Genomic DNA, 25,224 nt, shown 5'->3' on the forward strand with positions numbered 1-25,224 from the left:
TATCTGACAGTCCGAAGGGAGTGCCATTGTTAGAAGGTCAGTTCTGAGAAACTGCCTCCGTGTAATGGCATCAGCATTGAAGCTAACCACGTGACGAGCCGATAAAAACTAAGTTATTGCAGGAGCATCAGAGGGCCAGATCTGTAGGAGTGCATTATTTTCAGAGGTGAATACTGAGGCACAGCCTTAGTGTAAGGGGGTCAAAATTAAGGGAGTGCCACACAATTACAGGTCAGTACGGAAGTATTACAGCACTGTGTGCGGCGCAGAATCGATGGAGTGCATCATTGTTATACAGCCACAAGTGAGGCAGCGCCTCATTGTAATGGATCAGAATAGGGTCAGTACTGAGAGTCAGTACAGAGGTAGTGCAGAACTGTGGAGGTGTCAGAACTGAGGGAGAGCACCATTGTCAGCTGGTCAAAAGTGCGCCATTGTCGTAAGATCAGAACTGAGGGTGTGCTGCACAATGAGAGGGTCAATATAGAGGAAGTGACTCTTTGTCAGTGTTAATACTGAAGTATGACCTCATGTTGAGGGGATCAGGCTTCAGAGAATGCACTGTTGTCAGAGGGTCGGCACTGCAGCAGGGCTATGTTGTAAGGGGGTCAGAATTGAAGGAGTGCCACCCATTTTAGAAGGTCAGTACAGAGGTAATGTAGCACTGTCAGAGGTAAGTCCTGATGGAGTGCCTCATTGTCATTGGATCAGTTTTCAGGCAGTACCTCTTTGGCAGAGCGTCAGTACTGACGCAGTGCCTGATTGTAATGGGATCAGAATTCAAGGAGTGCCACTGCCTCACTGAGGTACTGCAGCTCTATCAGAGGGTCAGTGGCCTATTGTCAGAGGGTCTGTTTGAGCCAGTGCCTACTTGGCAGAGTGTCAGCAATTAGGGAGTTTGCCTTTATCAGAGGGTCAGAACTAGAGAGTGCATTTGTAGCAGAGTGTCAATACTCAGCCTTGTCCGCCCAAGTCTAACACCAGCACCTCCACATCATCCGCCCACCCTGAGGACTGACCCTCCACCAATGAGCTACTGCCTCACACTGGACTGACCAACAATGAGACACTGTCCCTCCAGACCCCCTGACAAAGAAGCAGTGCCTCAGTACTGACTGTCAGGCAAGGAAGGCTCTCTGTCAGTCCTGACCCTCTCACAAGGAGACACTGCCTCAGATCATGACCCTCTGACAATAATGCACGCCCACAGTTCTGATTCTATGACGCTGTTGCAGTACCTCAGTACTGAGTCTCTGTTAGTGTGGCACTGCTTCAATTCTGACCCTTCTATAATGAGACACTGCCTCAGTATCGACAGTCTGACAATAGTTCACTCCCACTATTCTGATGCTCTGACAGTGCTGCTATACCTCAGTACTCACTAATTAACAATGAGGGTTAGCGTGAGAGGGTGGCGAGGGTTAGGGTTTGGGTTAGGACCAAGGCTAGGGGTTAGGTGTGAGGATTGGACGAGGTTTTGGATGAGGGTAGAGTTAGGGTGAGGGATGAGACTTGTGTTAGGGTTACTAATGAGGTTAAGTTTGGAGTTCGGGGTAGAGGTTTTGGGTTAAGGCTGAGGTTAGGCTTCGGGCTGAGTCTATGGTTAGGGTTAGAGCTCAGACCACATTTAGGTTTGGGGCTGAGGCTTCTGCTTAGGTTGAGGGTGAGTGTTAGGCCTGAGGCTAGGCTTAGGCCTGAAGCCGCGGTTAGGTTTGGGGTTGGACTGATTAGACCCACTCTGACCCATTACAATGAGGTACTACCACGGAACTGACTCTCTGTCGATAAAGAACATGAGATGCTGTCAGCTTGTCCAATCAGAAGTCCAATATTAAGGAAATAGTGCACTGTTGGAGGGTTGATAAATATAATATAATATAAAGGGAGTGCTGCACTGTCAGAGGGTTGATGACGTGGGAGTGCTGAAATAGCGCAGAATCAGACCTGAGAGAGTGCTGCACGTTCAGAGAGTTAGTACTGAGGGAGTGCGATAATGTCAGAGGATTGATATCAAGAGGCACCGCCGAAGGATCAGTAGCGCAGTACTGTCCGAAGGCCAATATTGAGAGAGTTCTGCTGCATCGGTGGGGGTCAATATTACAGAATTGCGACACTATCAGTGTATGGATGTCAGACGGTCAGTTCTGAGGGAGGGCTACGCTGTTGGAGGGTCAATATTGAGTGTGTGTGCGACACTCAGATGATCACTTTGTTGGAGTTCGGCACTGTAACGGAGTGCCACACCGGCAGCGGGTTAATATTAAGGGAGTGCTGCACTGTCAGAGGGTTAAAGATGAGGGAGGGCTTCTCTTTGTGGGGGTGGGTATGAAAGAGAACCTCCCGTTCGGGGATCAATATTAATGTTGTAGAGTCAGTAGAGAGGCAGTGCTGCACTGTGGAGGGTCAATAAGAAGCATGTAGCTCCACTGGCAAGGTGCCAATGATGACAGAATGCTGCACTGCCAGAGGATCAGCAATGAGGGAAAACTGTATTGTCAGAGTGTCTTCGTCAAGAAAGTGCCACTCTGTCGGAAGGCCAATATTAAGGGAGTGCTGCACTGTCACAGGATCAATATTAGGGGTGTGCTGCACTAACAGAGGGTCAGTGTTGATTGAATGCTTGACTGTTGCAGAGCCAGGACTGAGGGAATCCTGCATCGTTACGGTGTCATCATTGAGGGAGTGCTGCACTGTTAAGGGCCGATAGTAAGGGAGTGTGACACTGTCAGAGTGTCATTACCAAAGGTGGGCTACAGTATCAGAGGGTGAGTAATGAGGGAATGCTGCGCTGTCGGAGGGTCAGCACTGAGGTGGGCTGTACTGTCAGATCGTCAATGTAAATAATAATGTCAGGGGAGTGCTGCATTGTGAGTTGGTCCATATTAAGGGAACGCTGAAACTGTCAGTGATGCTCAGGGTGTGCAACACTGTCAGAGGGAGTGATGTATTCTGAGTGTCAGCACGGAGGCTGACCTTCACTGTAATTGTGTCAGAATTAAAAGACCGGTCAGAGGATATAAACTGAGGCATTTCAGAGCCATCAGAAGGTCGAAACTGAGGTGTTTCAGATCAGTTTGAGGGTGCCTCATTTTAATGTGGTCAGACTTGAGCAAGTGCTTCATTGTCAGAGGCTCAGAACCAAGTGAGTGCCTCGTTATCAGACACTGTCCTAAAGAGGGCCTTGTTGTTCGTGGCTGTGTTGTAAGGCAATTCCTCATTGCTGCAGGATCAGCCTTGAGAGTGTGCCAGTCTGGAAGGAGTGCCTAAAAACTGAGGGAGTGCGACACAATTAGAGATTCAGCGCTGAGTAAGTGCCTCATTGTCACAGAGTTAGTTCTGAGGCAGGGTCACATTGCCTTAGGGTCAATTCTGAGGGTGTATTAGGAGCAGACTGTAAATACTGAGTCAGTAGCTCAGTGCATTGGATTCAGAGTTGATGGAGTACAAGATGATTAGAAGTTCAGTCCTGAAGTATTGCAGCTCTGTCAGAGGGTCAGAACTGAGGGGGCAGTGCTTTACTGTCAGCGGATCAGTTCTGAGGCAGTACCTCATTGCTGGAGGGTCAGATGTGGACGAGTGTCACATTGTCAGAAGGCCAGTTCTGAATAAGTGACTTTTTGTCAGAAGGCCAATACTCAGTCAGTGGCTCATTTTGAGCAGATCAGAATTGAGGGTTTGCAACACTTTTCGAGATTCAGTCTGGAGACATTACTGCTACACGCTGAATTGAGGGAGTGCTGCAAGATTGGAGGGTGAAAATAAACCTGAAAACAGTGACCCCTTTCAATAACCTGTAAAACACAGGGATGACTGTAAATAACCCCTAAAACGCAGAGGCCTTTGTAGGAGTGCCTCAGTGTAATGTTTTCAGAATTGAGGGAGTGCCACGTGATTACAGATTCACTGCTGATGGAGTAGCTCATTGTCACAGGGTCAGTTCTGAGGCAGGGCTGCTTTGCTGGAGGGTCACTTCTGAGTGAGTGTATTAGTATCAGCCCCATGTTGTAGGGACTGTACTTTTCCAGGAAGACAGTTAGAATAATATTTAATTATAAACTAATCTGAAATACTGTTTGACTTGTTAAGGTTACAATACATCCTGAGTCACCTACAGAATACGCACTTGCTCTCCCTGTCTCTCTCGGTAAGCAAAGGTAGTTTCTTTCAGACTACTGTCAGAAATAAAGTGCTGCGCTGCTGGTCAGTATTGAAGGAATGCTCCATTGTTGGAGGATCAGTACTGAGGGAGTGCTGGACTGTCACAGGGCCAAGATTATGGGTGTGCTGTGCTTTCAGAAGGTCACAAGCAAACAAGCACTGCCATACATAAAAAACAAAAGAACTGCGGATATGGTGTAAGTCGGGAACAAAAAGAAAGTTGCCGGAAAATCTCAGCAGGCCTGGCAGCATCTGTGCAGGAGAAAACAGATTCAACGTTTCGAGTCCATTGACCCTTCCTCAGAACTGGGGATCTTCCTCAGAACAGTCCTGAGGAAGGGTCACTGGACCCGAAATGTTAGCTCTGTTTTTGCCTCCACAGATGCTGCCAGACCTGCTGAGCTTTTCCAGCACTGCCAGACAACTGACGCTCTGATTGTGAAACACTCCCTCAGTACTGACCCTCCAACACTGCGTACTCTCTGATGACTGATTCTCTGACGGTGCATCTCTGCCACAGTATTAACCCTCCGTCATACTGGTGTTCTCTCAGCAATAACACTCTGAGAATGCCATGCTCCCTTACCATTGACATTCTGGCCGTGGGACACCACTTCAAATTTAACCCTTCAGCAGTGCAGCACACACTCATCATTGCCTCTCTGATATTGCAGTGCTGCCTTCATACTGACCCTTTCACAGTGCAGGACACAGTAATATTGAACATCTTAAAGTGCCGCTCTCCCTCAGTGCTGACCCCCCTCTCATTTCTGACCCATTCAGTGTAGCATACCCTTTATTCTGAACCCCTCAGTGCAGCACTCCCTCAACGCTGACCTGCTTCAGTGCTGACCCCCTTCAGTCCTGATACCCCTCAGAACAGCACTCCCGCAGTGCTGACCCCACACTGTGCTGCACTCCCTCAGAGCTCACCCACTTATCGCTGACGACCCCCTCACTTCAGCACTCCCTGATCACCTGGTCGTGCATCACTCCCTTTCTCCGACCCCTCGGACGGCGCAGCACTACGTCAGCGCTGACCCGCCAACAAGATAATGTCAGAGAGATGTTCTCCCATCACATTGACCCTCTGAGACTGGAGCATTTACTAATGTTGGCCCTCTCACAGTGAAGCTCTCCGTTTAGTCCCTCTGACAGGCCGCATGCCTTTTATTGCAGGTCTTTTCACAACGCACTGCCCCGTCATCATTGATTCTCTGACAGTGTAGCCCTCTGTTAATATTGAATTTGTGACAGTGCACAACTCCATTAATATTTGCCCTCTGATAGTGCAGCCCTTCCTCAGTCCTGACTCTCTGACAATGCAGCAGTCCCCTAATTACTGTCAGAGGGTCGATACTGAGAGAATGCTGCACTGTCAGAGTCAGCTGCCCGCAGTCCTATCAGACATTCAGTATTGAAGGTCTGGGAGAGGGTGAGTGTCAGTGAATTCTGCACTGCAACAGGGCCAACAGTGTTGTCCCATGGCCAGAGTGTCCATGGTAAGGAAGAACTGCAATGTCAATGTAACAGGGCCGGGACTGAGGTCAGAATTGAGACAGTACTGCAGGATTAGAGAGTCAGTGTTGTGGCTGAGGAGCACTCTGAGGTTCAGTACTGAGGGAAAGCTTCATGATCAGTGGGTCAGTTCTAAAGCTGTGCTACTTTGTCAGAGGGCCATACTAATGCAGTGCCTCATTGTAATGGGATAAGAATTGAGGGAATGTCGCACATGCATCACTAGCTCATCATTGACTGTCTAACAGTGCAGCACACTCTTAGTATTGACCTTCCAACAGTGTCGAGCAGTGTGACACATTCAGTATTAAGAGAGTACTGCACTGTCAGAGGGTCAATGATGGGAGAGTGCTGTGCTGTTGGAAGGTGTGTACTGAAAGGCCCTCTGGCAGGGCGGCTCCCTATGTTAAGGCAGTGCAGCATTGTGAGAGGGTCGATATTAAGTGCATGCTCCTGTCTCAGACGGTCAATTTGATGGGACAACATGCCTCTGAAACTAACTTGTTGGAGTGCTGCACCGCCTGAGGGTTCGTCTGAAGGGAGTGATGCCCTGTCAGATGATGAGCTTTCCCTCATCTTTAACCGTCTGACAGTGCAGCCCTCCCTTTATATCAACCCTCCAACAGTGCAGTGTTTCCTTAATATTGGACCTCTGATTGTGTGATACTCCCTCAGTGCGAAACTCTGACAATACAGCACTCTCTCTGAAATAACTCTCTGATTAAGCACTTCCTCTGTGCTAACCCTCTGAAAATGGAGCTTCCTCTCATTACTGACCCTTTGCAGTGCCGCACTGCCTCAGTACTCACTCACCACAAGTGCAGCACTCCATTAAGAGTGATCCTGTGACAGTGTGGCACTCCCGTAATATTGGTCCACTGACTGTGTGGCACTCCCTTAATACTGACCTGCTCGCGGTGCATCACTGCTCTAATATCAAACCTGCAGCTGTCTTAGAGGGTCAAGTGCCAGAGACCTGCACCCCAGTCAGTATTGAGGTAATGCCTCATCGTAAGGAGGTCAGAATTGACGGAGTGGCAGATATTTAGAGGGTCAGTACTGAGGCAGTGCACAACCGTCAGAGGGTCAGTACTTCAGGAGAACCCCATTATCAGAAGGTCAACACGAATGGAGAGTCACATCGTCAATGGTTCAATCCTGAGGAACACTTCATTATCATCGGGTCAGTCCTGAGGCAGTGCTTCATTGTCAGAGGGTCAGTATTAAGGTTTAGAATTGAGGGAGTGCTATCTGATTATGTCACTCTGACAATGAGGCACTGCCATCATTGTCCCTCTGACAGTGCAGTACTCTCTTAATACTGAATGTGTCACACTGCTCGACACTGTTGGAAGGTCAATACTAAGAGTGTGCTGCACTGTTAGACAGTCAATGATGAGCTAGTGATGCATGTGCGACATTCCCTCAATTCTTATCCCAGTGCCCCATCGTCAGCATGTCAATTCTGAGGCAGTGCCTCTATATCAGTGAGTCAACATTGAGGTAGCTCCTGACGGTCAGAATTACGGGAGTGCCTCATATTTAGAGGGTCATTAACTGAGGGACAGCCTCATGATCAGCGGGTCAGTCTTTACGGACTGCCTTATAGCCAGTGTGTCAGTTCTGAGGCAGTGCCCTCAATGTAACAGATTTAGAAATGGGGTAGGGGGCACATGATTAGAAGGTCAGTAGTAAGCTATTGGAACTTTGTCAGAGGGTCAGTACTCAGCGAGTGCCTCATTGACATCGGGTCCATACAGAGGGTTTGCACTGAGGGAATGCTTCCTTGTCAGAGATTCAGAAGTGAGAAAGTGCCTCATTGTCAGAGGCTCATTCCTGAGGCAGTGCCTCATTGTCAGAGTGACATAATCAGATAGCACTCCCTCAATTCTAAACCTTAATACTGACCCTCTGACAATGAAGCACTGCCTCAGGACTGACCCGATGATAATGAAGTGTTCCTCAGGATTGAACCATTGACGATGTGACTCTCCATTCGTGTTGACCTTCTGATAATGGGGTTCTCCTGAAGTACTGACCCTCTGACGGTTGTGCACTGCCTCAGTACTGACCCTCTAAATATCTGCCACTCCGTCAATTCTGACCTCCTTACGATGAGGCATTACCTCAATACTGACTGGGGTGCAGGTCTCTGGCACAGAGTCTGTCGCTCTTGCAACGAAGGGAAGGGGGTATAGGAGGAGAGTGTTAGTCATTGGGGACTGAATAGTTAGAGGGACAGATAGAAGGCTTGTTTGGAACCGAAGAGACTCACGATTGGTGCGTTGCCTCCAGGTGCTAGGGTCCGTGTTATCTCGGATAGTGTCTTTGGGGTCCTGAAGGGAGAGGGTGACCAGCCCCAAGCCATGGTCCACATAGGTACCAACGACATAGGTACCAACGACATAGGTACCAACGACATAGGTAGAAAGAGGGATAGGGATGTCAGGCAAGATTTCAGGGAGCTCCGCTGGAAGCTGAGAGCTCAAACAAACGGAGTGGTTATCTCTGGTTTGTTACCCGTGCCAAGTGATAGCGAGGCAAAGAACAGGGAGAGATTTCAGCTGAACACGTGGCTGCAGGGATGCTGCAGGTGGGAGGGCTTCAGGTACATGGACAATTGGGGCTCATTCTGGGGAAGGTGGGACCTGTACAAACAGGACGGTCTCCACTTGAACCAGAGGGGCACTAATATCCTGGGCGGGAAATTTGCTAGTGCTGTTCGGGTGGATTTAAACTAGCTTAGCAAGGGGATGGGAAACTGTGGTGTAGTTTCAGTACACAGGAGAAAGAGAATAGAGAGGACATGGACAGGATCTCAGTGTCACAGGAGTGTGCTGGCAAACAGCATGCTGAATTGAAGTGTGTCTACTTGACTGCCAGGAGTATCCGGAATAAGCGAGGTGAGCTTGCAGCATGGATAGGTACCTGGGGCTTCGATGTTGTGGCCATTACGGAGACATGGATAGAGCAGGGTCAGGAATGGATGTTGCAGGTTCCAGGGTTCAGATCTTTGAGTAAGATCAGGTAAGGTGGGAAAAGAGGGGGAGGTGTGGCTTTGTTTGTCGAGGACAGTATAACGGAGGCTGAAAAAACTTTTGAGGAGGACTGGTCTACTGAGGTGGTATGGGCTGATGTCAGAAACAGGAGAGGAGAGGCCACGCTGCTGGGAGTTTTTTCATAGGCCTCTGCAAAGTTCCAGGGATCTGAAGGAGAGGATTGGCAAAACGATTCTGGGCAGGAGTGAAAGGAACAGGGTGGTCATTATGGGAGACTTTAACTTCCTAAACATTGACTGGAAATGCTGTAACCCTCGTACGTCGGATGGATGAGTTTTCGTCCAATGCACGCAGGAGCGTTTCCCGACACGGTACGTCGAAGGGCCGACAAGAGGGGAGGCCACACTGGATCTGGTACTTGACAGTGAACCAGGCCAGGTGTTTGATTTAGTGGTAGATGAGCACTTTGGAGAGAGTGACCATAATTCGGTTACGTTTAGTTTAGCGATGGAGTGGGAGAGGAACATGCCACAGGGCAAGACTTACAGATGGGGGAAGGCAATTATAATTGGGCAAGGCTTAGGAGGCAAAGAATGGGGTAGGAAAATGCAGGGGATGGGGACAATCGAAATGGGGAGCTGGTTTAAGTAACAGATATTGCGTGTCCTTGATAGGTACGTCCCTGTCAGGCAGGGGTCAGTGATAAGGTAGGGGAACCGTGGTTTACGAAAGAAATTGTATCTCGTGTTAAGCAGAAGAGCGAGGTTTATGTGATGTTGAGATGAGATGGATCAGTTGATGCGATGGAGAATTACAGATGAGCAAGAAAGGATTTAAAGAGAGAGTTAAGAAGAGCACGGAGGGGTCCTGAGCAGTCATTCGCAGGTAGAATAGAGGAGAACCGTAAAGTTTTCTCAAGGTATGTGAGGAATATAAGGATGACTGGGGTAGGAATAGGGCCAATCAAAGACAGAAGTGGGAAGTTGTGTGTGGACCGGGTAGAGATCGGAGAGGTGCTAAATGAATATTTCTCATCTGTTTTCACTGAGGAAGAGGAGAATATCATCGAGGAGACGACTGAGATACGTGCTATTAGACTTGAAAGGATTCAGGTTAGTAAGGAGGAGATGTTATCAATTCTAGAAGGTGTGAAGCTCGATAAATCCCCTGGGCCTGAGAGGATTTTTCCGAGAATTCTCTGGAAAGCTCGGGAGGAGGTGGCGGAGCCCTTGGCTTTGATCTTTGAGTCCTCATTGTCTGCAGGTTTAACACCAGAGGACTGGAGGATTGCAAATGTTGTGCCCTTGTTCAAGAAGGGCAGTAGAAATGAGCCAGGCAATTACAGCCAGTGAGCCTTACGTCTGTTGCAGGAAAAGTTTTGGAAAGGGTTATAAGAGATCGGGTTTATAATCATCTCGGAAGCAACAATTTGATTGGAGATAGTCAACATGGATTTGTCAAGGGCAGGACGTGTCTCACAAACCTCATGGAGATTTTGAGGAGGTGACCAAGCATGTGGATGAGAGAAGGCCAGTTGACGTAGTGTACGTGGACTTCAGGAAAGCCTTTGATAAGGTTCCACATGGTAGGCTATTGGAGAAAATACGGAGCCATGTGATTGAGGGAGATTTAGCAGTTTGGATTAGAAACTGGCTTTCGGTAAAACGGCAACCAGTGGTGTTTGATGGAAAATATTCAGCCTGGAGTCCGGTTACTCGTGGTGTGCCTCAAGGATCTGTTTTTGGCCCACTGCTGTTTGTCATTTTTATAAATGACTTGGACGCAGGCATAGGTGGATGGGTTAGTAAGTTTGCAAATGACACTAAAGTCGGTGGAGTGGTGGACAATGTGGAAGAATGTCGCATGTTGCAGGGAGACTTGGATAAAGTGCAAAATTGGGCGGAAAGGTGGCAAATGGAGTTCAATGTGAGGTGATTCGCTTTGGGAGGAATAATAGGAAGGTACAATACTGGGCCAATGGAAAGATTCTTGGTAGTGCGGATGTGCAGAGGGACCTTGGCGTCCATGTGCATAGATCTCTGAAAGTTGCCACTCATGTTGATAGTGCTGTGAAGAAGGCATACGGTGTGTTAGACTTTATTGGTAGAGGGATTGAGTTCCAGAGCCGTGATGTCATGCTGCAACTGCACAAAACGCTCGTGCGACCTGTTCTGGTCGCTCCATTGCGGGACGAATTCGGAAGCATTGGAAAAGGAGCAGAGGAGATTTACCAGGATGTTGCCTGGTCTGGAGTGAAGGTCTTATGAGAGAAGGCTGAGCGACTCGAGTCTGTCCTCATTGGAGAGAAGAAGGCTAAGAGGGCCTTTAATAGAAACATACAAGACGATCAGAGAAAGATGAGTCAGGGTGGACGGTGAGAGTCTTTTTCCTAGGATGATGATGTTGGCTTGTACGAGGGGGCTCAGCTACAAATTGAGGGGTGATGGATTGAAGACAGATGTCAGAGGCAGGTTCTTTACCCAGAGAGTGGTAAGGGCGTGGAATGCCCTGCCTGCCAATGCAGTTAACTCAGCCACATTCAGGGCATTTGAACAGTCCTTGGATAAGCATATAGATGATGATGGGATAGTGTGAGGGAACGGGCTTAGATTAGTTCGCAGGTTGGCGCAACATGGAGGGCCGAAGGACCTGTTCTGCACTGTATTTTTCTATGTTCGCAGATGACACTAAAATGAGTGAGAGAGTAAAGTCTGAAGAGGACGATGAAAATCTGCGGAAGGATGCAGAAAGTTTAAGTGAATGGACAAGGGCCTAGCAGATGGAGTCCAATGATGGTAGATGTGAGGGTATCCATTTTGGTCGCAATTATGGAAAAATGGAGTCTTGCTAAAATGGTGAAAAATTGTAGCATGCTGCTCCTAGAGGGAGCTGGGCAGCCTTGTGTCTGAATCAGGTAGTTTGCAGATGCGGCTGGTAATTGAGACAGCAAATGGAATAGTGTCCTTCATTGCGAGAGTGATGCAGTTTAAAAATCGGGAGGGTATGCTACAGTTGTTTTGGGTGCTGGTGAGGCTTGGTGTGGGGTAGTTTGTACAGTTTTAGTCTCCTCACTTGAGAAAGGATGAACTGGCACTGGAGGGGGTGCCAAGCAGGTTCACGAGGTTGATTCCAGAATTAAAAATGTTGCTGTATGGGGAGAGATGCGGTAGACTAGGATTGCAGTCACTGGAATTTAGAAGAATGAGGGGTGATCTAATAGAAACTTTTAAAATTATGAAACAAATGGATCGGAAATTGTTTCCACTGATGGGCGAAATTCCAACTCGGGGGCACAGCCTCAAAATAAGTGTGAACAGATTTAAAACTGAGTTGAGGATGAGCTTCTTCATCCAAAGGGTTGTGAATCTGTGGAATTCTCTGCCCACTGAAACAGTTGAGGTTCCCTTGTTGAATGTTTTGAAAGCCAAAACAGATAGATCTTTGAACAGGAAAGGAATTGAGGGTTATGGTGAATGGGAGGGTAAGTGGAGCTGAGTCCGCAAAAAAGATCAGCGGAACGAGCTGGAAGAGACAGATGGCCTACTCCTGTTTTATTTCTTATGTCCGTACGTCCTTAGATTGCCATCCTTGTCATTCCTCCTTCCCTGGAATAGGCCAGTTCTGAACTGAAGAGTAGGTCTTTCAATAACTCCCACGTATCAAATGTTGACTTGTTCAATAAAAGCTCCTCCCAATTAATACTGCTCAGCTCCTACCTAACACTGATGTAATTTTCCCTCCCCCAATTTCGTCCCTTCCCACAAGGTCCTGATTATCCATGGCTGTCTTAAAATGTAAGGAGATGCGATCGCCCATTTACGAAGCTCCTGGTTCACTGTTTTTCCCAAGTGGGAATCAGCTACAGGCTTTCTTGTTCCACGATGGGGGAGGAAATGGCCTCGTGGTATTATTGCTGGACTGTTAATTCAGAGACTGAGATAACATTCTGGGGACCTGTGTTCAAATCCCAGCACAGCAGATGGTGGAATTTGAATTCAATATAAAAGAAAATCATGAATTAAGAATATAATGATGACCATGAATTCATTGCCAAATGTCAGAAAAAGTCAGCTGGTTCACTGATGTGCTTTAGGGAAGGAAACTGCCACCCTTACATGATCTGGCCCACATGTGACTGCAGACCCACAGCAATATGATTGACTTTGAACTGTCCCCTGGGCAATTAGGGATGGACAATAAACACTGCGTAGCTAGGGATGTCCTCCTCCCATTAACAAATAAATAAAATTGGATTCTACATCTTCCGATCCAAGATCGTTTCTTGCTCTCATACTAACTTCTTTGCGAACAGTCACTTTCCCTCCTGCCTGTCTTTTTGGAATGTCGTATAGCCCTGCGCACTTAGCTCCAGTGTTGATCTCCTTGTAACCATGTCTTTGTAATAGCTATAAAATCATGCCCGTCAACCTAGAAATGTGCTATTAATTTGTTGATTTTGTTCTGAATACAATGAGCACGCAAGCAAAGAGCCATGAATTTAGCTTTATCACTTGATTTCACCTCTTGACACTATTTACAGCTGTTTTCTGTTTGTACATGCTGTCTTTCCCAGTACCACGCTGAGTATTGTTATCCCGATAGTTCTTTCGTCTCAGTCCGTGTGTATTCCTGGGCGAATGTGCTCGTGTGGTCTCAGGAGTTGCGGAGGTCACGGCTCTGGGACAGCCGTTTCATCGCCCTATGCTGCAGGTAAGAAGAAAAGAAAATCTCTTGCTCTGAGCTCTGCAAACCAGGGCAATGTCAAAAGGGAAACAAGGTCAAAAGAATTTCAACAAGAATCTCAAAATTAACTGCTGAATTCATATCAACATTACGGGGATCGCCCAACTTAGTGGCCACAACATCCCACTTTCTATTCTTCACAAACAATCCAAAGGCTGAAGTATCCGTATCCCTCTTAACTTTTATGGTTTTTGAGCTAATTTCTTGTTTCTAACTTGTGCATATTTGTGGTGCCTTATGACTTGTTGCATTTAGCAATTGATAAACTCACTCTCTCACGAGTTCAGGAGAAGCTAGTTTTATAGAATCCCCAGTGTGGAAACAGGCCACTCAGTTCAACAAGCCCACAGCAAGCCTCCAAAGAGCATTCCACCTAGACCCATCCCCATTCCCCTACTCTATCCCTGTCAGCCTGCATTTCCCATGGCTAATGTACCTAACCTACACATCCGTGGGCACTGTGGGTAATTCAGCATTGTCAATCCACCTAACCTGCACATCTCTGGACTGTGGGAGGAAACCAGAGCACCCAGCAGAAACCCACACAGACAAGGGGAGAATGTGCAAACTCCACACAGACAGTCATCCGAGGCTGGAACGGAACTCGGGTCCCTGGTGCTGTGAGGTAGCGTTACTAACTACTGAGTCACCGTGTCACCCTGAGTTATCTTGACTCCTTCTGAAACAGAGGAAGGTATCCACAAGACAAAGATCCTTTTTAATCAGCTTAATTCGTACCAACTGAGGTGGATCTAGTTGGGTGTGTAAAGAAGGGGAGTCTTTCACGAGGGAACTTAACAATTTGGGAGACTCAGTCACCGAGGGAGCCTGACCCGAAGACTGGTCAAAACAATAATGATTCGATATGAATTAGTTAGAATGCAGCTGTTAACAGTAATCCTCCATCCCGATGTGGGAGCGAGATTTAACATTCAAAATCAAAACTGAAACTCTTGAACAAGGTAGTTCAAAACAGCCAGTTCTCTGATTGAGGTTGTGGACTTGCTCGCCGAGCTGGCTTCTTCTCATTCAGACGTTTCGTCACCATAATCGGTGACATCATCAGTACAGCCTCCAATGAAACGATGTTATTTCTACTCTGTCTGGAATTGACACTGTCCAGTCTGTTACCATGAGTACTGTCATTTCCGGTTTTGATCTGTATGGGTTTGTGTGTGGGGGTCCAATTGGATCTGTTTGTTGGTTGCATTATGGGTGGAGAATCACGCCTCTCAGAGGACACTGCGACAAGGTAACCGTAGTACCCAAGCCAAGCATAGACACGCACAGGAATTCCGAGAGGCATGGTTCTGCACCCATTCTCCAGCCTCACATTCTTGGTCTCTTCAGTCTGAATATGATCACTCAACCATATCCTTGATGACAAACAATAGAGTCTTACTTCCCAAAATCTACAAACAGGACTGTCCAGACAGATCCATTTGTTCTAATGATATCATCTTCTGCTGGAGGGATTCCGAAATGTCTGCATTCTTCCTCAACTGAGCATTCCTTGCATTCGTGGTTGACAGAGCTGTCAGCCATGTCCATTGTGCTGCAGGGTTCCCAAGCGGAATATGAGTTGCTGTTCCTGCAACTTTGGGGTGGCATCATTTGTGGCACTGCAGGAGGCCCATGTTCAGTTTGGTTATGACTTTTGAGGAACGGATGGTCCCTTTGAGATTGAAATTGGAGAAAGATTTCAGGATTTTTTCATGTTCTTGTCTTTCTGTTATGCCCCTCGGAAAAAAGCAATGCAAGTGCCATTAATTTTTTGCACGGTGAGCTGCTGCACACTAACCGGTCTCACACCATTACCATCACCTTGCCCTTGTGAAGGCAGATATGGATAAGGTTCTCAAAGCTGACAGAAGATTGAAACCACTCTAATCCTGTGACGATGGTAAGTTTCCCTTCTTTAAAAAAAAATGCTTGCAGCTGAATTCGCATAATATAGAGCACAGTGGCTCTGGTTAACACCACTGTCTCAATTCCACCCTTTGGTGACTTTCTGTGTGGAGTTTGCACATTCTCCATGTGCCTGCATGGGTTTTGTCCGGGTGCTCGAGTTTGCTCCCACAGTCAAAAGATGTGCAAGGTCGATGGATTGGCCATGCAAAATTTCCCAAGGTGTTCAGTGATGTGTAGGTTAGGTGAGTTATAGGTGGATGGGTCTGGGTGGGATGCTGTGAGGGGCAGCGTGGACGTGTTGGGCTGACGGACCTGTTTCCACACTGTAAGGGTTCTCTGATTCATGATTCTATGATTTTACTGAGTGCAAAGGTACAATATTGACTCGTCATATTTGTCTCACCTCTTTACACATTGACAAGAAAGCTTTAATGTCAGTTTCTATGCATTTGCAACTTGTCTGCTGTCTCTGACAAGGCTGACTATATCTCCTTCTCTAATGCACATCTCCTGTCCCCTCACACTGAGAGGTGACACTTGCTTTTCATTTAGTACAATCAAAAAAACAATAGCCTCCATATCACTTCCAGCGGCTTCTCTTAACACTCACACACTGTTCTTTTTTTCCTCCAGGTATTGACCACCGATTATTTCTAATTCCTCATCTCATCTCTCTCTCATGCGCTCTCTCTCTCTCTCTCTCTCTCTCTCTCTCTCCCTCTGTCTCTCTCTCTCTCTCTCTCTCTCTCTCTCTCTGTCTGTCTCTGTCTCTCTGTCTCTCTCTCTGTGTGTCTCTCTCTCTGTGTGTCTCTCTCTCTGTGTGTCTCTCTCTCTCTGTGTCTCTCTCTCTCTGTCTGTCTCTCTCTCTGTCTGTCTCTCTCTCTGTCTGTCTCTCTCTCTGTCTGTCTCTCTCTCTGTCTGTCTCTCTCTCTCTGTCTCTCTCTCAGTCTTTATCTCTCCTCTCCCTGTTCTCCCCCATCACTTCACTCACAGGCACCAACAGAGGTTCACAGTCACACTATGTTGCACATGCATATTCTGTCCCTCATGCACAAACACACTACACACACACAAAAAAAAAGTCAGGAACACAGTCTCTCACGAACACACTCTGTCACATTCTCACTCATTCATACTCCATACCGTCACACAGTCGTACACGGTCTTGCACACATTCTGTGGCACACTTGCATGCACTGTCGCAGGATCTTTTGCCAATGCTCTTAGTCTCAAGTACACACACACGACCACAAATCTCTCCCTCACACACTTAGGTTTGCAAATTCACTTGCTGTCAAGCTCACTCACACTTACAGACACACTCACTCCCTCATGCATGCTGTAACACTCCCTTCTTGTGCGAACTCCCTTTCACACACTCTCAAGCACAGTCACTGGCACACACATTCTGTCATGCGCGCACACACACTTTCATGCACTGTCTTTGCACTCTTGAGCACAATCATATGCTCACCTCTCTCTTGCACACAGTCAATTTGATTTGAGTCAGAGATAATGGGAGCTGCAGATGCTGGAGAATCCAAGATAATAAAATGTGAGGCTGGATGAACACAGCAGGCCAAGCAGCATCTCTGATGAAGGGTCTTGGCCCGAAACGTCAGCTTTTGTGCTCCTGAGATGCTGCTTGGCCTGCTGTGTTCATCCAGCCTCAGATTTTATTATCTTGATTTGAGTCATCATTGTCACATGTGCCCAGGTACAGTGAAAAGTTTTCTTCTGCATGCAGTATAGACAGGTGATATCATACAAGGCGCATTAGTGAAACGGAACATAGTGACAGCTACAGAGAAGATGCACAGAGAGCAAGATCAAAATTAGATTTAAGCTTTTCAGTGTCCTATTCAGATGTCCAAGAACAGTGGTGAAGAAGCTGTTCTTGAATCTTTTCACGCATGTATACAAACTTTTTTTACATCTTCCCTTCCGAAAAAGGGAGAAGAGAGTGTAATTGTGGGGTGAGAAGGGCCTTTGATTATGTCAGTTTCTTTCCCGAGGCAGCGGGAAGTAGAGGTGGAATCAACGAATGGTAGGCTGGTTTGCATGATGGACTATGCTGTGTTCATGACTCTGCAGTTTCTTGTGGTCTGAGGAAGAGCTGTTGCCAAACCATGCTGTGACATGCATCCAGATAGGATGCTTTCTCTGGTACATGAATGAAAGTTGACCTTGCGGACACTCCAAATTACCTTAGCCTGCTGGGGAAATAGAGACATTTGGTGTGCTTTTTTGCCCATTGCGACGATCTGGGTGGACCAGGAGAGATTGTTGGTGATCGACACTCTCAACTATCTCCACCTCAGCAACATCTCTCTCACTGTCTGATGCAGGCGCTCACACACTCACATTCTGTCACCTATTCTGTCTGTCTGTCTCTCCCTCTCTCCCTCATCGCCCAGCTCTCTCTCTCTCTCTCTCTCTCGCTGTCTCTCTCTCTCTCTCTCTCGCGCTCTCTCTCTCTCGCGCTCTCTCTCTCTCGCGCTCTCTCTCTGTCGCGCGCGCTCTCTCTCTCTCGCGCTCTCTCTCTCTCGCGCTCTCTCTCTCTCTCTCTCGCGCTCGCTCTCTCTCTCGCGCGCTCTCTCTCTCTCGCGCGCTCTCTCTCTCTCTCGCGCTCTCTCTCTCTCTCTCGCGCTCTCTCTCTCTCTCTCGCGCACTCTCTCTCTCTCTCTCGCGCTCTCTCTCTCTCTCTCGCGCTCTCTCTCTCTGTCTCGCGCTCTCTCTCTCTGTCTCTGTCTCCCTCCCCCACCCCCCCAACCTCTCTGGCTTTGTCTCTCTCTCTCTCTCTCTCTCTCTCTCTTTTTCTCACACACCAACTCATTGCTCAGTATTCCATGGTATCTGAATTGTTGGAAGAATTAACTTAGACTGAGCGTGGATTTTCTCACAAATTAGTTATGACAAAGCAGAACCAATTCTGCCTGGAAGAAGAAAGGCAGGAGCCATAATAATTAGGGATTGTTTTCCGAGAGGAACCGTGCTGTGATATGCATCCAGATAGGATGCTTTCTGTGGTACATCAATGAAAGTTGCCCTTGTGGGCACACGGAATTGCCTTAGCCTCCTGGGAAGTAGAGACAACGGTGTGCTTTTTTGCTCATTGCGATGATGTGGAATGACCAGTGAACTAATCTAAGCCCATCCCCCTACACGATCCCATTATCATCCAGATGCTTATCCAAGGACTGTTGAAATGCCCCTAATGTGGCTGAGCTAACTGCATTGGCAGGCAGAGGGTTCCACATCCTTACCACTCTCTGAGTAAAGAACCGGCCTCTGATATCTATCTCAAATCTATCATCCCTCACTGTTTAGCTGTGCCCCCTCATACAAGCTGACGTCATCATCCTCGGAAAAAGACCCACACTGTCCACCCTGTCTCATCCACTGATCATCTTGTATGTCTCTATTAAATCCCCTCTGAACCACCTTCTCTCCAATGAGTACAGACCCAAGTCCCTCAGCCTTTCTTCAGAAGACCTTCGCTCCGGACCAGGCAACATCTCCTCTGCACCTTTTCCAATGCTTCCACATCCTTCCTGTGATGGGGCGACCAGAACTGTACGCAGTATTCCAAATGAGACCGCACCAGCTTTTTGGACAGTTGCTCTGGATCTCAATCCCACTGCCAATAAAACCTAAAACACCGCAAGCCTTCTTCACAGCACTATCAACCTGCATGGCAATTTTCAGGGATCGACATAGATGGACACCCTCTGCACAGCAACACTACCAAGAATCTTTCCATTGACCCAATATTCTGCCTTCCTATTATTCATCCCAAAGTGAATCACCTCACATTTATCCGCATTGAACTCCATCTGCCACCTTTCTGCCCAATTCTGCAGTTCATCCAAGTCTACCTGTCACCTGCAACATTCTTCCACATTGTCCACCACTACACCGACTTGAGTGTCATCTGCAAACTTACTAACCGATCTACCAATGCCTCCGTCCAAGTCATTTATAAAAATGACAAACAGCAGTGGTCCCAAAACAGATCCTTGAGACAAATCAGTAGTAACCAGACTCCAGGCTGAATATTTTCTATCAACCACCACTGGTTGCCTCCTTAGCCAAAGCCAGTTTCTAATCCAACCTGCTAAATCTCCCTCAATCCCATGTCTCCATGTTTTCTCCAATAGCCTACCATGTGGAACCTTATCGAAGGCTTTACTGAAGTCCATGTCCACCACGTCAACTGCCCGACCCTCATCCACGTGCTTGGTCACCTTCCAAAATTACTCAGAGGCTTGTGAGACACGACCTGCCCTTGACAAATCCATGTTGACTTTCATCAAATTGGTGCTTGCTTGATGATTATAAATCCTATCTCGTATAATCCTTTCCAAAACTTTTCCTGCAACAGACGGAAGGCTCACTGGGTTTATAATTACCTGGGTCATCTCTCCTGCCCTCTTTGAACAAGGGCACAACATTTGCAACCCTCCAGCCTTCTGGTACTAAACCTGTAGACAATGAGGATTCAAAGATCAAGGCCAAAGGCTCCGCCACCTCCTCCGTAGCCTCCCAGAGAATCTGAAAGTTTCGAAGGATGATGCGTTGTATCTGGAGGTTGGTGGGGTGGTACGTTAAGACGAGTGAGACTTTGTTTTGGTTGTTGTTGCGGGGTGGGGTGAGAGGGATTTGTTGCAGGAAATGCTGGAGACACGGTCGAGGGTATTATCAGCCACCGAGTGGTGGAAGTTGTGGTCCTTGAAAAATGAGGACATCTGAGATATACGGGAATAGAATACCTCATCCTGGGAGCGCAGATGCAGAGGCAAAGGAATGGGGAATAGGGGATGAATTGTTGCAGGAATATGGTGGGAGGAGGTGTAATCTTGGTAGCTGTGGGAATTGGTGGAGTTGAAATGGATATTTGTTTCTCAGTGGTTGGAAATAGAGTGGTCCAGGTAGGAGAGAGAGGTATCAGAGATTGCCCAGGTTAACTTCAAGTTCGGGAGGAGGGTGTTGGTGAAGTGGATGAACTGTTAGAGCCCCTTGTGGGAACACGAGGCGGTGCCGATACAGTCATCAATGTAACGGAGGAAGAGGTGGGGTTGAGGGCCAGTGTAGGTACGGAAGAGGGAGCGTTCCATGTAACCTACAAAGAGGCAGGCATAGCTTGGGCCCATTTGGCTACCCTGGCCACCCTCTTTGTCTGTAGGAAGTGGGAGGAATTGAAAGAGAAACTGTTGAGGGTTGTTCAAGGACCGGAACTTGCCCCTCCTCAGTGGTCAAAAACACCCTCGACCGTGTCACCCGCGTTTCCCACAACTCATCCCTCACACCCGCACCCCATAATAACTACCAAAACAGTGTCCTCGTCGCCCTCACGTACCACCCCACCAACATCCGGATTCAATGCGTCGTCCTCCGACCCTTCTGCCATCCGCAATCCGACCCCACCACCAAAGACATTTTTCCCACCACCCTTAGGTGACCCCCTTATCCGCTCCACACTCCCCTCTAGCACTCCCTACACCCAGCACTTTTCCCTGCATATCCATAAATGTTGTCATCACAATGTTTAAAATTCACTGGTCCCGATACCTCCCCCCCATCCCAGGCCCCAGGAAGAATTTCCTCATCAAACAGATGTTTAGCTGCACATCTGCTAATGTGGTAGACTGTATCCACTGTTGCCGTTGTGGCCCCCTCTACATCGGGGAAACCAAACAGAGGTTTGGGGACCGCTTCACCTGTGCTCAGTTTGCACTAAAGAACTGCACCTCCCAGTCGCGAACTGTTTCGACTCTCCCTACCAATCCTCAGGTAACATGTCCATCCTGGGCCTCCTGCAGTGCCACCACGATGCCACCTGAAGGTTGCAGGAGCAGCACCTCATATTGCGCTTGGGAACCCTGCACTCCATGGTATCAATGTGGACTTGACAAGGTTCAAAATCACCCCTACCCCTCCCGCATCCCAAAACCAGCCCACCGATCCCATCCTGCCACCTCAAACCCCACCCCCATTTCCTACCTCCGAACCTCTTCCCGCCCCGGAGACCTGTTCGTCCTCCCCGGACTGGCCTATCCCCTCCCTCCCTCCCCACCTACACTCACCTCTGCTGGCTCCATCCCCACCTCTTTAACTTGTCTGTCTCCTCTCCACCTATCTTCTCCTCTATGCATCTTTGATCCGCCTCCTCCTCTCTCACTATTTATTTCAGAACTCTCTCCCCCTCCCCCTTTTCTGATGAAAGGTCTCGGCCCAACGTGTCAGCTTTTGTGCTCCTCAGATGCTGCTTGGCCTGCTGTGTTCATCCAGCTGCACACTTTGTTATCTCTACATCTCTTAACAACCTCATTAAGTGAGTTCTAGAGCGAACTATGCAGGGTAGACTTTGGGTTTATCATTCTAACTTGCCAGTCCTGAAAGATGAAAGTTGGTTTGTGTTGGATGTTTGTCTCATAGCTATGAAAGATATCCTGAAAGGATTTTTCAAATCTTTTGTTGAGAATTGTACCCATTTAGTCACTAATCCTTTTCCTTCTTTAAAGTTTCCTTGGTAGTGACAAATTTCAAATATCTGCAGAATTTTATTTGGCTTTGTATTGGTTCTCTGTGATTCTCTGTTAATGGCTCCGCGACCTGCCAGCTAATTACAGAATTTATCATTGATGTGCCTAGAACATAGAACATAGAACAGTACAGCACAGAACAGGCCCTTCAGCCCACAATGTTGTGCCGACCATTGATCCTCATGGATGCACCCTCAAATTTCTGTGACCATATGCATGTCCAGCAGTCTCTTAAATGACCCCAATGACCTTGCTTCCACAACTGCTGCCGGCAACGCATTCCATGCTCTCACAACTCTCTGCGTAAAGAACCTGCCTCTGACATCCCCTCTATACTTTCCACCAACCAGCTTAAAACTATGACCCCTCGTGCTAGCCATTTCTGCCCTGGGAAATAGTCTCTGGCTATCGACTCTATCTATGCCTCTCATTATCTTGTATACCTCAATTAGGTCCCCTCTCCTCCTCCTTTTCTCCAATGAAAAGAGACCGAGCTCAGTCAACCTCTCTTCATAAGATAAGCCCTCCAGTCCAGGCAGCATCCTGGTAAACCTCCTCTGAACCCTCTCCAAAGCATCCACATCTTTCCTATAATAGGGCGCCCAGAACTGGACGCAGTATTCCAAGTGCGGTCTAACCAAAGTTTTATAGAGCTGCAACAAGATCTCACGACTCTTAAACTCAATCCCCCTGTTAATGAAAGCCAAAACACCATATGCTTTCTTAACAACCCTGTCCACTTGGGTGGCCATTTTAAGGGATCTATGTATCTGCACACCAAGATCCCTCTGTTCCTCCACGCTGCCAAGAATCCTATCCTTAATCCTGTACTCAGCTTTCAAATTCGACCTTCCAAAATGCATCACTTCGCATTTATCCAGGTTGAACTCCATCTGCCACCTCTCAGCCCATCTCTGCATCCTGTCAATGTCCCGCTGCAGCCTACAACAGCCCTCTACACTGTCAACGACACCTCCGACCTTTGTGTCGTCTGCAAACTTGCTGACCCATCCTTCAATTCCCTCGTCCAAGTCATTAATAAAAATTACAAACAGTAGAGGCCCAAGGACAGAGCCCTGTGGAACCCCACTCACCACTGACTTCCAGGCAGAATATTTTCCTTCTACTACCACTCGCTGTCTTCTGTTGGCCAGCCAATTCTGTATCCAAGCAGCTAAGTTCCCCTGTATCCCATTCCTCCTGACCTTCTGAATGAGCCTTCCATGGGGAACCTTATCAAATGCCTTACTGAAGTCCATATACACCACATCCACAGCTTGACCCTCATCAACCTTACTAGTCACATCCTCAAAAAACTCGATAAGGTTTGTAAGGCATGACCTACCCCTCACAAAGCCGTGTTGACTGTATTTGATCAAGCCATGCTCTTCCAGATGGTCATAAATCTTATCCCTCAGAATCCTGTACCAAAATCTTTCGTCTTATACTATATATCCCAATTTCAGGAGAAAGTCCATAGAGACCTTTTAAAGGAAAGGGGATTAGAAAGAAAATCTATCGATCAAAATCATGAAGAGTTGATAAATTATTTGCATTCCATATTTCCAGAACCTGCCCCGGAAGAGAGAGCCCAGAGAATTGCCAAAGCTGTCCGCAAACAGTCAATAGAAGTGAAGGAAAATTGGGAACAACTGAAAATCCGTGCGAGCAACTGGCAGAAACAGGTGGAAAAGGCGTTGGAGAAACTTCAAGAACTGCAGAAAGTTCTGGATGATCTTGAGGCTCAGGTGATAACAGCTGAGGGGGTCCACACTGATCGGCAACCTGTGAGTGACCTGCTTATTGACTCATTGCAGGATCACATTGATAAAACTACAGTAAGTGCAATTACATTACACTTCACTCATGAACAGATGTAACCACAATGTTGTATCGAGACGATCAGTAATATGAGTACTTCAGTAATATTGATTGAATGGTTGTTAACTTAATTTGCAAATTAAAACTGAGTTGAGCATGCCTTCTGATGATATCACATGGTTAATATTAGTATAGTTGAGGATTCTATTAGTCAGTGACATCAGCTGAGTTATCTGCTTGTTGCCATGTTATCAGGGTTCAAGGTAAAGGCACGCCATTTGGCGACTCGTTAGAGAGAGACAACTGGTTATGATTTAACCTGAAGATCACCATGCCTCAGGGAAGTAGAGGGGTTGAGGCGAAGACCCTTTGTGGTCAGCTCACTGGTGTGGCAATTGAGCCCTCTCTGCAGGGCATCAGTCTGTATCACAAACCAACTGAATTTGAATAGAGTTTAGGATTGGAGAGCCATCCATGCAATTATTTTTTTTCAATGAATGTTTCTCACTGGGACTCTCACCGGCAAACTTTTTAAAAGCCAGCTCAGCCATACAGGCGAGATCAGTTCCTGATCTCGGCTGAATTTTTTGACCTGGGGTGGGTCAGCGTTAGGAGTTCATTGATTGGAATGAATTCTCATTAAGTTAGCGAGAGGGATACTACACGTGAATAGATCGATGTTTTGAAAAGAGGATGAGATATGAGCAAAAGTTGAATTGATGTGGAAGACCAGCCACAATCATCATCGACGGTGGAGCAAGCTTGAGCGGCCATGCAACATTGTGCTGCCGCTATTTGACTTGTTCTGTGGAAAGGAAGGAAAATGGTCCAAGTGTCAAAAATGCTGAAGACCACATCATTCTACAACCTCAAAATTTGATTGTGTTCAGCATATTATCACTCCTGGTACCCCTAAATCCTGGTCTATCATCTCAGCAGCTCGACTCTGCCCAAAAGCTGGTTACTTGTGACATTTTTGAGGGATCTTCCCAAGTCTGAAAATCATTTTTGTTTTTGTACAATCAGAGTTGGCCAGTGTGGAAGGAGGTCGTTTGGCATATCGTAGCTCTTTGAAATAACTCCCCAATTCGTCCCCCTCTGCTTGGCAATGACTTCAACCACTTATAAAATCTCTTTAATGGAGGGAGACTTTGAAGGCATCTGATTGGAGTATTAACGATCCCAGAATACAACTGAGCCTTATTAAGTTGTTAGTTCTGATGATCAAGAGCTTGATGAAAGAGGATTGTTTGAAAAAGTGCCTTAAAAGAGGAAATGTACAGAGGCTAAGAGTTGTAGGAAGTTAGCGAGTTTTGAGAGGATTTGTTGCTTGGGTTGAGGTTCTGGATGTGAGTTTGCTCGCTGAAGGTGTAGGAAGTCTCTTCTTGGGTTTGAAGCCGACACAATGAAATGTTTGGCAACTAGTAGTGGGCTGTTTAAAATCAAGAGTGGGCAAGCGGACATAATTAGACGAGTGCAGATGTCCTGAAGTATGATTGGACTGGTGGAGATTACCAAAATAGCGATAG

The 25,224-nt window shown here is 47.3% G+C and overlaps 1 protein-coding gene across 5 annotated transcripts in view; it reads left to right on the forward strand.

The window, feature by feature from the left end:
* Window positions 1–25,224, forward strand: part of LOC132209457 (uncharacterized) — a 445,383-nt gene that overhangs the window by 416,369 nt on the left and 3,790 nt on the right. For 3 of the 5 annotated variants that reach the window (XR_009445536.1, XR_009445537.1, XR_009445535.1), the window contains one exon: window positions 13,249–13,359. Coding sequence is in view for 1 of the 5 variants with exons in the window: in XM_059644509.1 (XP_059500492.1) it covers window positions 13,249–13,385; window positions 23,444–23,712 (406 nt within the window). In the remaining 4 variants the exon portion in view is untranslated. Of the gene's footprint in view, window positions 1–13,248; window positions 13,386–15,173; window positions 15,322–23,443; window positions 23,713–25,224 lie in introns of those variants that run through there. The other 2 variants (XM_059644509.1, XR_009445534.1) reach the window with 2 other exon arrangements.

The sequence above is a fragment of the Stegostoma tigrinum genome, unplaced genomic scaffold (assembly GCF_030684315.1).
Source record: "Stegostoma tigrinum isolate sSteTig4 unplaced genomic scaffold, sSteTig4.hap1 scaffold_96, whole genome shotgun sequence".
Taxonomy (NCBI): Eukaryota; Metazoa; Chordata; class Chondrichthyes; order Orectolobiformes; family Stegostomatidae; genus Stegostoma; species Stegostoma tigrinum.